Source organism: Sinocyclocheilus anshuiensis, unplaced genomic scaffold (genome assembly GCF_001515605.1).
Source record: "Sinocyclocheilus anshuiensis isolate Anshui unplaced genomic scaffold, SAMN03320099.WGS_v1.1 scaffold2982, whole genome shotgun sequence".
Lineage (NCBI taxonomy): Eukaryota > Metazoa > Chordata > Actinopteri > Cypriniformes > Cyprinidae > Sinocyclocheilus > Sinocyclocheilus anshuiensis.
In genome coordinates this window covers 144,008-157,007 of record NW_015542585.1, presented here as the reverse complement: position 1 = coordinate 157,007, position 13,000 = coordinate 144,008, and the positions used below count along the sequence as shown (strand labels likewise).

General features: G+C 40.4%; 1 protein-coding gene and 1 long non-coding RNA gene across 2 annotated transcripts in view; one reads left to right on the top strand and one right to left on the bottom strand.

The window, feature by feature from the left end:
• LOC107694450 (uncharacterized) overlaps positions 1 to 13,000 on the top strand; it is a 23,797-nt gene that overhangs the window by 2,072 nt on the left and 8,725 nt on the right. The window contains exon 2 of the long non-coding RNA XR_001634879.1: positions 3,134 to 3,139. This is a non-coding gene — a long non-coding RNA (uncharacterized LOC107694450). The remainder of the gene's footprint in view (positions 1 to 3,133; positions 3,140 to 13,000) is intronic.
• LOC107694448 (NEDD8-conjugating enzyme Ubc12) lies at positions 1,858 to 12,994 on the bottom strand. The gene is made up of 6 exons (XM_016494145.1): positions 12,728 to 12,994; positions 10,179 to 10,273; positions 9,440 to 9,478; positions 8,826 to 8,929; positions 2,791 to 2,854; positions 1,858 to 2,639 (listed from the first exon to the last, which is right to left on the bottom strand). Exons 1-6 carry the CDS (start codon positions 12,840 to 12,842, stop codon positions 2,499 to 2,501), a joined length of 558 nt encoding a protein of 185 aa, XP_016349631.1. The 5' UTR covers positions 12,843 to 12,994; the 3' UTR covers positions 1,858 to 2,498.

The following is a 13,000-nucleotide window of genomic DNA, read 5'->3' as shown; positions in this document are numbered from 1 at the left end:
TAGCATAAGCGCGGCTAACGCTAATATAATGAGCATTAGAATGAATTTTGTTCAAAATAGTTTCTTTAACTATTTAATGCTCCTATAACTTTTATTTCTGGTCGGCGTTACAGAGCACCGAATACCAGGACAGCCAGGCACAAGAACAGTTTCTTTCCCCAGGCAATCTACCTCATGAACAGTTAATGTTCTCCCATTGTGCAATTATAGTACAGTATGTGCAATAACCTTATACTTATTTATCACCCTAAACCCTAGTACATCCCTACAACTTATTTTATTTTATTCTATTCCTACTCCATCTATAGCACACCTGTACATACAATTTATTATTTTTTTGTGGTTTAAATTTATGCATGTGTATTTTATTCACATCTCATTTTTATTATCTGTGTGTTATTGTTGTCTCCGTGTACTGGAAGCTTGTGACACTATAACAAATTCCTTGTATGTGCAAACATACTTGGCAATAAAGCTCTTTCTGATTCTGACAGAGAGAGAGAGAGAGAGAGAAAATCAATGGGCCGTTTGGGACAGAGCCTATGAATTATGAGGAGCACTCTTGAGCTCTGGGGACCAGCTTACACTCGTTCCTGGATCACGAGTCAGACCGAACCGATTAAGTGATTCGACTCGCTCTGCATCTTTCACACGCTGCAATCACTCAGTGCGCTTGGTGAACCGATTCACCCAAAGAATGATGCTTCGCGATCGACGGTAAATTACATATTATGCTTTGAAATGTAGTGAAGCAAAATTAGTTGTTTCTCATAATGAAAATGAGGGCAGACAGATTTACTGCATTTAGTTTGCAGGTAACTGACACGTGGAAAGCAGTAATAAAGTGTGTCCTGCCATGTTAGTCGTATTTAACCCACACTTCTCTCCATTACGTACTATGTGCTTATCCCGAGTTAAAAAAAGAAAAAGTAATATACTTAAAACACATTTATTTCACACCTAGTATAGTTCAAATCTATTAACATATGTACTGACATATTGCTCGAGGCTTACTGATATAAAACTTATAATTCAACTTTATTTGGAGTACTGCTTGTGCACAATATTTTAATATTAAGCCTAAAATGTGTTTTAATGTCACTATTGATGAGGATCGTATGATCTTTGAATAATATCAGTCTTTAAATGCAAGATTTGAAGTGTACCTGAAGTATACTTGCAATAGTTCCACTTTAGCACAATCTAATATACTTCAGTACATCTTTAGTTGAACTTCAGCATTACTTCTGCACAATTAAAGAGCATTAAAATGAGCTGTTCCAATTTAGCAGACTTTAAGTATAGTTTAGTATAGCAAAAGTACAATTGCAGGGTATTTTATCAAGTAGATAATTATGTAACTGTATTTGTAGTGTAATTGGCATGAAATAAATGTATTTCAAATACATCTTAGCATATTTATCATTATTCTATATGAAGGAATAAACTTTTCACAGATCATTCAATTCAAAACCAATACGTTAGCCCAAATACCAGCTTACTTTGAAGCGGTTTGTAATGAAGGCATTGTGAACTTGCTCTGCTTTCGCACCTCACATACGTGACCGACAGATGTCTACAGCATTCACTCATTCGTCTGAAACCTGAGAGGCAGCATCCAGAGGCCCGTCCAAATCCTGAGATGATATCCCACAATCCTCTGCTTGCACTGCTGTGGCTGCTGAGCTGACGGGAGAAACCGCACGCGTTTCATCGGTCCTGAGCGTCCAGTGATCATCAGTCAAGTGTGCTGACGCAGAGGCACATCATCGTCCAGGTCAGATCAAACATTTTATTGTTGCGGTTTCTTTTTTAAAGACAATCTGCTGTTGTAGTTTACACTAATCTTAAAATGTAGGCATTCAACTCAATATTTTATTTAACATAATTCATATTGCAGTCATCGTGAACAACTGGGATTTCAATATACACAACAGAATTGTAACATTGTACGCAACCCTTCCTAACCCTACGACGATCCTCCTCAGGAAAATCCCATCCCACCCATCCCAACCAGGAAAACTAGAGCAAAACATCGCAGGTCTCCCAAGCTCACAACAGCCCAGTTAGCAGACGGATCCTGCCGATCTCGTGTTAACTGGCCTCTAGTTTCAACGGGGTATCAATTTGTCAGTGCTATCAGAATTGGTCGAAGGCGACGCTGCACGCGTCTTTTTGGCGAACGTAAGAATGAGTGACTAGTTGAATATCTGCGACTCGAGGCAGTTTCGCGAAGCCCAGACGAATGGGGTCCTCAAGCCTGGGTAATGAATACAAGTGTAATGATCTGTCTCGCTCTCTGTGAGTGGGAGGATGAGTTAGCAAAAATAAACAGTGGGTACCAGCATAGTGGCAAAATACGACTGGATTCTCTGAGCAACAGTCACTGACCAGCGCCCCCCCCCCCCCCTTCTGTGTGCGGTCAGTGTGTCGGTCAGTGCGTCTCAGCGCATGTAAACGATAAATGCATTCTGGGATGTGAGGGCCGGCGGCGTGGACTATTTGAGACAGCGCTCGAAGTAGGTGGCGCCCACGTATCCGCCGCGCAGCGAGCGCTGGACGTTCTGCTCGAAGAGCCGCCGGTTCGTCTGCAGCACCTCCGCCGCCTCTTTGTTCAGGGGGTCTTCAGGGTTGGGCTCCTGCAGCAGGGACACACAGAGACCACACAACACCAGCTGCAGTTAATGTGTGCAGGTGAACGCCAGCAGGAAATAAACCAGAGAAACTCAGCAGGGCGTGAGGTTCATGTCACCAGCATCTAAACACAATGAGCAGCAGAGCTGAACGTACCAGGAACAGATATTGTAGTCCGTATATGATGGAGTTAATCGTCAACACTGGCTTCCAGTCTTCTCTGAAACAGAAGGAGTGATGCTGAATGTCAGGATCACACACTGATACTTCATTACATGACTGATAATTCAACAACTGTCCAACTTTCTACCCTTTATCCCCGTTATACTCTGGTTGCATTCTGTCATTCACCTGAAAGGCTGTACAGGATAATAGGGGTTTGTGATATACCGGTAAAAATTCTCCCCACGATAAGAACTAGTCTTCCCGCGATAATAACGATAAAGTCTAGTTGTTGACATATTTCTGTGTGCGACCGTGCGGAGCGACATCGTGGAAGGCGGACGTGAAACTGAAACCTCTTAAACCTGTGGTCCAACAAAGAGATTTATTGACAAACTTTTACGCCGTGTCCTAACTACACGCGATGCGACGCCACGACACACGATAAACGGTATCTTTTCCATGTTAATCAGAGGTTTTGTCCTAACTAGCCGCAACGTGCAAAATTTCTATTTTAGAAACAGTTTCTATTTCAGCGACGTCACAGCTGGAACAACAACATTCAAACTATATGACAGTGATAATCTCAGGTACTGATTATGTGCTTTATTCAAAGCTAAACGTGTCTAATATGAGTTTAAATATCATAGTGCGTGGCATTTATAGCCATACTTAAAGCAACAACAGTCAGTTTACCTCAGATCTTGAAAATAAAGCAAAGATGTACGTTAAAACTGTGACTCACTGCGAACCAACAAGTGTATTCCATAAAGATGGTATCAGTCACTCAGTATGTACTTTTAATGTTAAAAAGGTTTAATATTTATGAATTAGATTATAAACTTATCCATTTTTTTGTGAGTGCAGAGCGCGTCCAGAGAGGCTCTGCCCACACACGCTTCTGATTGGCTGTGATATTTGATTGATTCTGTCGCATCCCATCTGGTGTGGACACGGGGTTACTCCAAATATACTTCATAACATCAGTCAAGTGATTAAAATAACTTATTTTTGTGACCAGACCTGGTTTCACATTACAGAAAGAGGCAGAAATCCTATGTCGATTAGCATTGCATTATAAATATACTTTATTCTTATAAAAAAAATACCCCAGATGGCTTGAAAAACACAGATGAACTATATATTGTCACAATTGTGTTTATTGTCTTCATGTTTGATCAGTTTAAGTGTTTCTATCTTCTTTTTACTCAGCAATAGCTGGGTGTCTTTGTCCATATTATGGATTTCCTGAAGCATCATCAGTTATTACTTCTGTGATGCATATGTGGAGTTTCTGCGCGAGGGCGCCCTCTAGCTTCCAATATGAATGATACAGACATTACATTACGTGTGTGCTCACAACACCCTATTTTTTTGTCTCTCAGTTGATGCATACGAATTATCATTGATATCGTTATCACAATAAATACCAGATAATATTGTGATACAGTTTTAAGTCCATATCGCCCATTCCTACAAGATAAGCATCAATGCACACTAAATGTTCTGGATTTAGTGTTTGGTCGGGACCCAGTGTTGGGGATTTCCCATGTGGATGTTGACTGAATAACTGTGTAGGAGATGTTTGGTGTGCAGGGCTGCAGATGTCCTGAGGTCAGCGTGAAGGACTCTGGAGAAAGCCAGCGCTGCTACGGACCGAGCTCAATCAGACACTCGGGAGAACTCTGTGCTCCAGGCTTCATCTGGATTAGGGGTGTAACGGACACAAACATGACGCTTTGCTACGTACCTCAGTTTTGACTTCACGGTTCGGTACAGCGGAGGGAAAAACTTAAAATTGCTTTTTTTTTTAATTAAACAGTAGGTAACTGAACAAATTGCCCTCTCTTTAAACAAATTTCAATTATAATTAATTTTCTTAGGGACAAAAATCTACCTCAGTTTACGCTCTACTATAGGGAGCCCTTTTACATTACTATAAGGTTACAATTAACAACAGAGCCCAAACTTAAATTCAATTACTGTTTATTTTTAAAAAGAATAATCAACACTCGATTTAAAAAAAATTTACGCAAACATATAAATTTATCATAATGCAGTTTTTAAATTAACTTCTAATTATAAAATTTCTATTTGTTGTTGAAATTAGGGCTGCACGATAAATCGCATGTGATATTTAATGCGCATCTCGTCAGTAAAGCCGGTTCTGTGATCAGCAGTAAATCTCCATCACATGCTTTCAGATGGAGCGGCATTTACTACAGAGCCGTAGTTCACTGACAAGCTACGCAAAAAAAATAAAAAAATAATTGCAGACGATATTATTGCACGATTATGATTATGATCAGAAGTAACCTGCTCTGTCTTCTGTCGGTGTGTTGTCAGTTTCCTCTTTGCTCTGCGATGTATTTTTCACTGCATGAGAACCAGTGTTGGACAGTAACGCATTACTTAGTAACATTACTTATGTGCGTGCTCACGAATCCTCTCATTATAACACACGAATTGTAGACATTATGAAAGGTTAATTATGCATATATTTATTGTGTATAACAGAGATTTGTGAGATTGTGATGAACTGAGATGTCTTTTAGAGATTATAAATGCAGCGCACTTTGCTGGCATTCTGCCATGCCAAACCATGCACGCAGCAGCCGCTTGGTTTAGTTAAAAATAACAGTGTTCTGTGAATGTTGATGCTTTAATAACAAATATATCGGGGGCATGTATGCTGGGATTTCATACATTTCATGGAGAAAAAAGTAATGTAACTAGTAATGTAACTAATTACTAATTACTTTTGAAATAAAGTAATCAGAACAGTAACGTGATTACTTTTAAAAGGAGCAATCAGTAATCAGTAATTTGATTACATTTTCAGAGTAACTTGCCCAACACTGGTGAGAACATGCGTGTAGCGTGACTGTTTGTCGGGGATAGCAACAGTAACTAAGGAGGGTGTGTCTTTGCGAACGGTCAATTAAGACATCACTAACAGGTAAAGTAAAATATAACGAGTATATAGTCTAATATTTGGCGAAATGCTCTTCGCTAGGCTTCATTTCTCTGGCGAACTAACGAGCTGTGGACACTGATGACTTGCCTGAGGTAAATGAAATGCTACGTGACATTTTGTTTTGACGTCTTTCCGCAGTTGAAACCCTGATTGAGCGATTACGTGAGGCGTGAGATGTTCATTCATGTTTATTTCACGTTAAAACTAGCAGTAACTGAGGCGTTTATACAGCGATCTGTTGCGCCACATCAAAGTGCGTCAAAACGGCATTTACTGTCTGAATTTCCTGAAAAAAAAAGGACATCATTTGAAAGATGAGACTCTTGATTCTTGTCAAAAGTAACAAAATATAAAGCTGGAAGTTTCCAGAGAAGCTCCAGTCGTGCAGTGGCTAAAACAACGCTGTATTTGTTCGGTACACATGTGCACCGAACCGAAAGACCCGCACCGTTGCACCCCTAATCCAGATCCATTACATTCAGGGTTTGAAATTACCAACAGCTGTGGCGGGTAACGCTGTCAAATCACTAGCCAATTTGGGGGGTTACTTTTCGTAAGTTATGTTCACTCAATAATTTCTTGGGGAAGTTCATGCAAGCCAAATCAGCACAGGTTTAGCGCAAATACTGAACTCCTGAGACATCATGGCATTATTGAGTAGCCTATATTGCAAAAACCAAACAAAACACACCTACAAAGGCACGCATAAGCGACTACACTAACTTAGTGCGTGTGAGCATTTAGAGTGCGTTCTTTCACTGCATGATTCAGTCTATTAATATTCATTAAGAACCATCACATAATTCAAGATAAGGGGGCAGAAAATGTATATTTATATCATTTCAATTTATATATTAGTTAATCAATATCACACAAAGAGTGCAGTTTTAAACAAAAAATCAGCATGGTTACAAATGTGATATTGATTTTATACAGCAATTCAGTAAACTATAAGTTAATATTAAGAGACTTACATTTTAGACAGCATATTGGCTGTTTTTACTCTATTTCGCCAACAAAAATCATACCAAACACAGCCACAGCACTGTTTTGCGTCTCTGAGCAACATGAGGGCGATTCTTGTTCCTGAATGAATCACCCGTTTAAATGATTCGGTTCAATCGCAATGACTCACTTATTAACAGTGACTTGCTGCCGCCTACTGGCGGTTTTAATTTCGTATTTAAAGTATCTTTTCATTTTTTAAATAATTTCAAATATCAGTATTCAACATTTCATGTTTAAAATATCAAAACATTATTTATGCATGTGTAACTGCAGGTTAAAGCATTCCATGTCCCTCTGAGCTGCATTAACGTGTAAACACATCTAAATGCCACTTCATATGCAGCTTCTGCAAAGATAAATTTTGATACTGATTTCATTTGTTTAGTAACAGCCTAAATGTATTATTGTTATAATTGACTGATTACACGTAAGAATTTGACTCAAAAGATGATGCACAGTTTTATAAAAAATGGCTTTATAACAGTAAAAATGCCCATAAAAGGTCAAAATCAATTTAAATCAATTTCCCAGAAAATATTGAGATATAATTTTTTGTCAATATCGCACACCCCTAGTACTGACACAAAATGATTTGCAACGGTCGCTTTGTCACGTCCAGTGTAGACGGCCTCAAACTGTTGGTTTATTTCTGGGTTTTTTTGGCTAGTAGAAGTTATGAATGGCCGGTAACTTAAAAATGTAGTAGCCAAATTGGCTGGTGAGTGAAAAAGTTAATTCCAATCCCTGATTACATTCATGTCCTATTGATGGGGCAGTTGCTTCTTTGCTCTTATTTCATACAGACTGCTTATTTGTCTTCAATAAGAGCTTAAAAACATTTGACCTATAAAAACCTAGTATTTTTACTTTGATATCAAAATTCAAGAATATCAAGAATATTGAGAACTGTAAAATTTCCCTGGAATTTAAAATTGTTATCATAAAAACTGTATTTCCATGGAGAATAACTACAGTATATTATGATGAAATTAAATCACTCATGCTATTCTGATAAAACCTTGTTGCCTTAATAAAATCTGTGAAGAGACAGTCATCATCTCTTTTGATATGGTGACAGCTTCTGATCACCAGACCGAATGAAAACTACTGTTTCTGACATCTTGGAAGCAGCAATTTATGTGGCCCAAAAATGATAAATAAACAAGAGCTACTTTTCATTTTATGTTGCAGTGCAGTGAAAATGTTGTCAACTGTGCAGCAGCCCTCAGGAGACCTGGGCCCGTATTCATGATAAATCTTAGTGCTAAGAGTTGCTCCTAGTAACAAAATTATAAGAAACTGCTACCCCAGATAGTCACGCAGTGTGAAAACAATGGCGATCCGACGAGTTTGAAAATCGTGCAGTGTGAACTCGGCATTAAAGACTGTGTCATAGCTAGCAACAGGGTCAGCCCTGCCTCCTCACTAAGACGAAAGTTTTTTTCTAATGCCATAGCGCCAGAAATGAAAGTAATCACTACATTAACTACGGCCACGTTCACACTGTCAGGTTCAGGGATAGACAACCGCATTTCCTTACAGTCTCGAAATGTCCCGTTCAAACAGCAGCTTACTGTACATTAGCGTCTTGAATACTGTCTGTATGAACGTGCAACGAGAGTCAAGCCCGTATGCGCTCGCATCCTTTTCTGCGTCTCGCGCATGACACTGCATTTGAGGCACGCACAGAACACAAAACTGACGGAAACTGCTCCAGTGGAGAACAGTGACTGGATCTAAAACCTTCAGATGACACACAGCTCATTTCTGCGTCGCTGTAACTTATGCCGAGTTACTCTCAGATTGGTCCTGAATCGCTCTTAAGCTAAGACTCCTACGTAGAAATGTTTAAGCTACATTAGGAGCTCTCCGAGAGGATTCTTAGAGTCTTTAAGAACACGAGCCCTGGACTGTAAGTCCCATAACCATGACTCCACTATCCTTTCCACAGAACCGGCACAGACATCCGTTTGTGTTGAGCACTGACATGACAAATCCTAGCTATTACATCACAACACCCAATGTGTAAGAGTGCACACAATACCTCAGAATATTTAGACAGACGTTGCCTTCGAGGTCAATGTTGGGGTGATAGACCATCGTTTCACATTTGACTTTAGGAGGGTCGTGAGGGTATCCCTGTCCTACCTGAAAAAAAAACACCTCGACTTTAACCACTGCTGAAGAGTAATCGCACACGCTTTTAAAACATCATTCACAACCACTACAACTGGTTACTTTTCAGTACAAGCATCCTATTTAAAGCAAAAACAATGCTGTGACCAAACGTGTCAGCTCTGACGGAGCATAGATCTGAAAATGACAAAGAAATAAACAAACATGTACAAAACAAACTGTGATTAGCAAGATAAGAAGCTTGTTAAAGAAAAGAAATGTACACAGCTTGGCTAATAATGGGTGAAAAAACATTACATTGATGACAAATCCTTTACGTTATTCTGCCATAACAGGTTTAAGCTTCGGTGTGTCATAACACAAGCTAACTGTTCCAGATGTGCTTGTGCGTGTTTTCCTGCAGTGCTGTGACATGTGGAAGTACAGCTTCTGATCTGCTCACACTTATATGATTACATTGATAGATACTGATCTGCCGTGGCTCTTTAGTTGAGTGTCCACTGAACCTGAGGTGCTGTTTACCTTAAAACTGAAGACAAATTTCCCACCTTTATAGAAACCCTGCAAAAGAACAACACAGAAAATGATGAATGCTCATGAACTATACGAGACGGAGTAACATGCTGCTATGAGAGGACTCTGCATGAGCAACAGCACAGATCCGCAGGCTACTGGGACGCCTGAATAACCACAGCATCACAGACTTGATCAACTCCAACTCCGCTTATCTATTCCAATGTGATATCAAAACATATTTACTTTGCAAAACATTTAACTGCTGCTGAATACCATGAACAAAAAATAGCAGGCTACACAAAAAACTGGACTCGATTAAGAGCTGTTTGTGTGCAAAATAGAGCTGCACCATTCTGGATAAATTGAGATTTTTTTTTTTTAATGGAGGTTGTAGTTCTCTCACAATTCTGAAGGAAAGATATTAGACAACTAAACAAAATCTGATGGAATTTATGAATGGAATGATTCAATGACTCGCTCGAGATTTACTCGTTTCATTACTGGACGAATCAGTGCTTTTGAATGAATCTCTAGAACGAATGATTCAAAGACAAATGCATTCTAACAGCAAAAACATGTGCACACAGGAATCGATAGGTGGCATTGAAATTTGAATTTTACAACAAGTCTGTGATTCTGGAATCCCCAACCCTAAGCCTGAGTGATCTGTGCTCCGTTCATTCAGTCCCGGTCGATGCCGTATGCTCTGCGAGACAAACACTCAGAGAGAGGGAAGCCTGCAGACCTCGTCTGGGGAGATGATGAGCTTGAAGTTGAGCAGGTCGTCCTGGTCGGGGAACACGATCTCACACGTCTTTGGCAGGTTCAGCTCATTGATGTCTGACACAGAACAAACAGCAGCAGCATTACTTTCACTTTCACACACACATGATGCTAACGACGGAGCGTTCATTATGAAGGGTTTGTGATGATTGCGGTTAAATCTGATCAGAGAGCCCAATCGTTCAGACTGGAGACATGACCCTTGCCTGACGGTGGGATTTCTGCTCAGTAGATTGACAGCTGTGCTGATTTAAATCATTTTAATTAGCAGAAGAGTGAATCAGGATTTCTGAGAGCCGCAGAAGCCCTGATTACAGATATACGGGCTGACATGTCCCTCATGTTCATGTTTCAAATCAATCCACTTCCAGTGCGTTCACATTAAAGCTGAGGTGTTTGGTAGATCAGTACATTATTGACCTAGCTTACAGAATATGGACATGAACTTTTTGCTGATCGTGATAAAGCCCGTTGTGTTTACATGCGCGTTTGTTTATAAAAGAGGGAATCTCAGCAATATTTCAGCCCGTTATGCTACAACGTAAGACAGCTAGTGGTTGAAGCGAGTACTGCAGTCCAAATTCAGGATATTGGAGAGCGTTGTTTATCGATGGATGCCGAGGCTTTTTAGGTCGGGTAGAATCTGTGATCTCTGACCCAGTTTGTTTGCTGGCTTCAATGGCTGCAATACGCTGTGTTTTCCACCAACTGGCAACCCGGGGTGTAGAAATACTATTGGCTAAACTGTCAGTGGGCGGAGTCACAGACCAGAACAAAAACAGACATTCCGGCACTGAACGCACATTTCCCAGCAGAATACCTGATGCAGTGTTGCTTTTCAGAGAAACAAGTGTGTGAACCTAGAATATCTCCTTAATATCTGCAAATGTGTTATGGTGTTTTTATGCTTCAGTACAGTTAAAATTTTACTTACAGCACTTTTAAACAGTATTAATTAATGGCCACCTGGAATGAAAAAACTGAAGGCCAACTGATCAATAATTCACATTCAAAATGCTAAGCAAGTGCTACTTGGTTTACAGTAGCGCTGCATGAGTCAAGAAACTCTAATTGCTATTTTTTCTGATACAAATTGTGAATGTGTTTCATAAAAGCACAGTGGTGTGCTTCACACATGCTGTTTTGTGAGAGTCTTGCTCATTTAAAGTGGTTGCGCACCCAAAATACTGTAAAACGTGCAGTGCATATATTTATTTCATTAAATCGCAGCCTTTGTGTTCTGATCATCACACCATTATTAAATGCATCGATTTAAGAAAAAACTCTGATTGAGGGATTTAAAGTCTTGACATCTGGCAACCGCAATGCTTGTGGAGGCTCGTTACTAATGCAGAGCAACAAATGCAATAATGCAAATAGGAACTAAAAATGGAAGATTTTCAGGATAAATAATGTCCCACAGAGAATTCTGCTTAAACTGAGAAGAGCAGAAATCGTGATCTGAACTGAACCAACAGTGACCTGCCTCGAGCTCAATAATGACACTATTGGGCTTTTCAGAAATGACATAAATATGAGTAAATTCAACACTTGCGCACACACAAAAATACATGTTATGAAGGCCTATTTAAATACATTTATGTTTTATTTCATACATTGTCACATTAAATGGCTTGCTAACTACTTAATTTAGTTATTCCTAAACACAATTTCAGAGGAGTATCATCAGCATCCCTCTGAGAGATGAGCTTTATGAGCACAGTCCAGCACAGCTTCAACGCTTCAGAACACATGCTGGAGACACGGTCGCTTTAGAAGAACAGATTTAATGTAGGATTAATTCAGAAATAAACTCTGAGCCACGCATGATCAACAAACCGCGACTGACCTTCTGCACCATGAGCTCAATGTTTATATGTGAACCATGTGTTCTTCATATAAAACCAGTGTGTCTTCAGAAAACCACCCAGTTCATACGGATTCGTGTCAGAAAGACAGGGACAGACATCTCTCATGTTTCATTAAAACACCCTCAATTTGTGTTTAGAAGATAAACGAAAGGTAGAGTGGTCAACTATCCCTGGAGCTTGTGTTAATGTTTGAGTCATATGGGTGTTGTGCTGCAGAAGAGCAGGTTTATTGCTCCCTGAGCTGCCGAGAGTCCAGCAGATGAACACAGAAGCCACAGCAGGCCCACATCTGTCCAGCTGTGCCGCTAAATACTCACACATCAAACTCTAGGCCTCAATGTTTGCTCTGACAGAAAACGAGCGTTTCTCCCGTGATGTGAGACTTTAGACAGGAGCTTCAGTCCCAGCGACTGCTCTGAAGTGTCCAAACATCGAGTAGCGTTATATAATAACAGTGAAGCAGCGCAGACTAACTGAAGAGTGTGCTAATACATGCTAGCGCGGCGGCTAATGCTAGTTTCGCTGTCCTCCTCATCGCTACGAGAACATGTCTGTGAACAGTCTGGACTGGCAGCACGACCCTGAGTGTGTGTGTGTGTGTGTGTGATAAGTGAAGGTCTGTGGTGGTGTGCTCTCGTACCCTTCTGTATCCGCAGCTGGGCCGCGCTCGCCTTCTTTCCGCCGGCTCCGGCTCTCGTTCCTCCGGCGGACTCCTCGTCCTTCTTCTGCTGCTTCAGCGAGAAAAGCTTGATCATCTTCGCTGTGTTCTGCGCTAAACACACGCCTGATCTGATGCCGCTGCTGTGTGTGTGTGTGTGTGTGTGTTACAGGGGACTGTGCGGGTGTGTTTACAGCAGCTGCTGCAGAGGGAGCCGGTGTGTGTGTGTGTGTGTTAGCTGCTAATGCTAGCCGC

Coding starts and splice junctions, on each gene's coding strand:
- LOC107694448 (XM_016494145.1), bottom strand. CDS start 12,842: ATGATCAAGCTTTTCTCGCTGAAGCAGCAGAAGAAGGACGAGGAGTCC. Junction 10,274..12,727: donor CCAGCTGCGGATACAGAAGG/GTACGAGAGCAC, acceptor GTTCTGTGTCAG/ACATCAATGAGCTGAACCTG. Junction 2,855..8,825: donor GTCTGTCTAAATATTCTGAG/GTATTGTGTGCA, acceptor CTTCTGTTTCAG/AGAAGACTGGAAGCCAGTGT.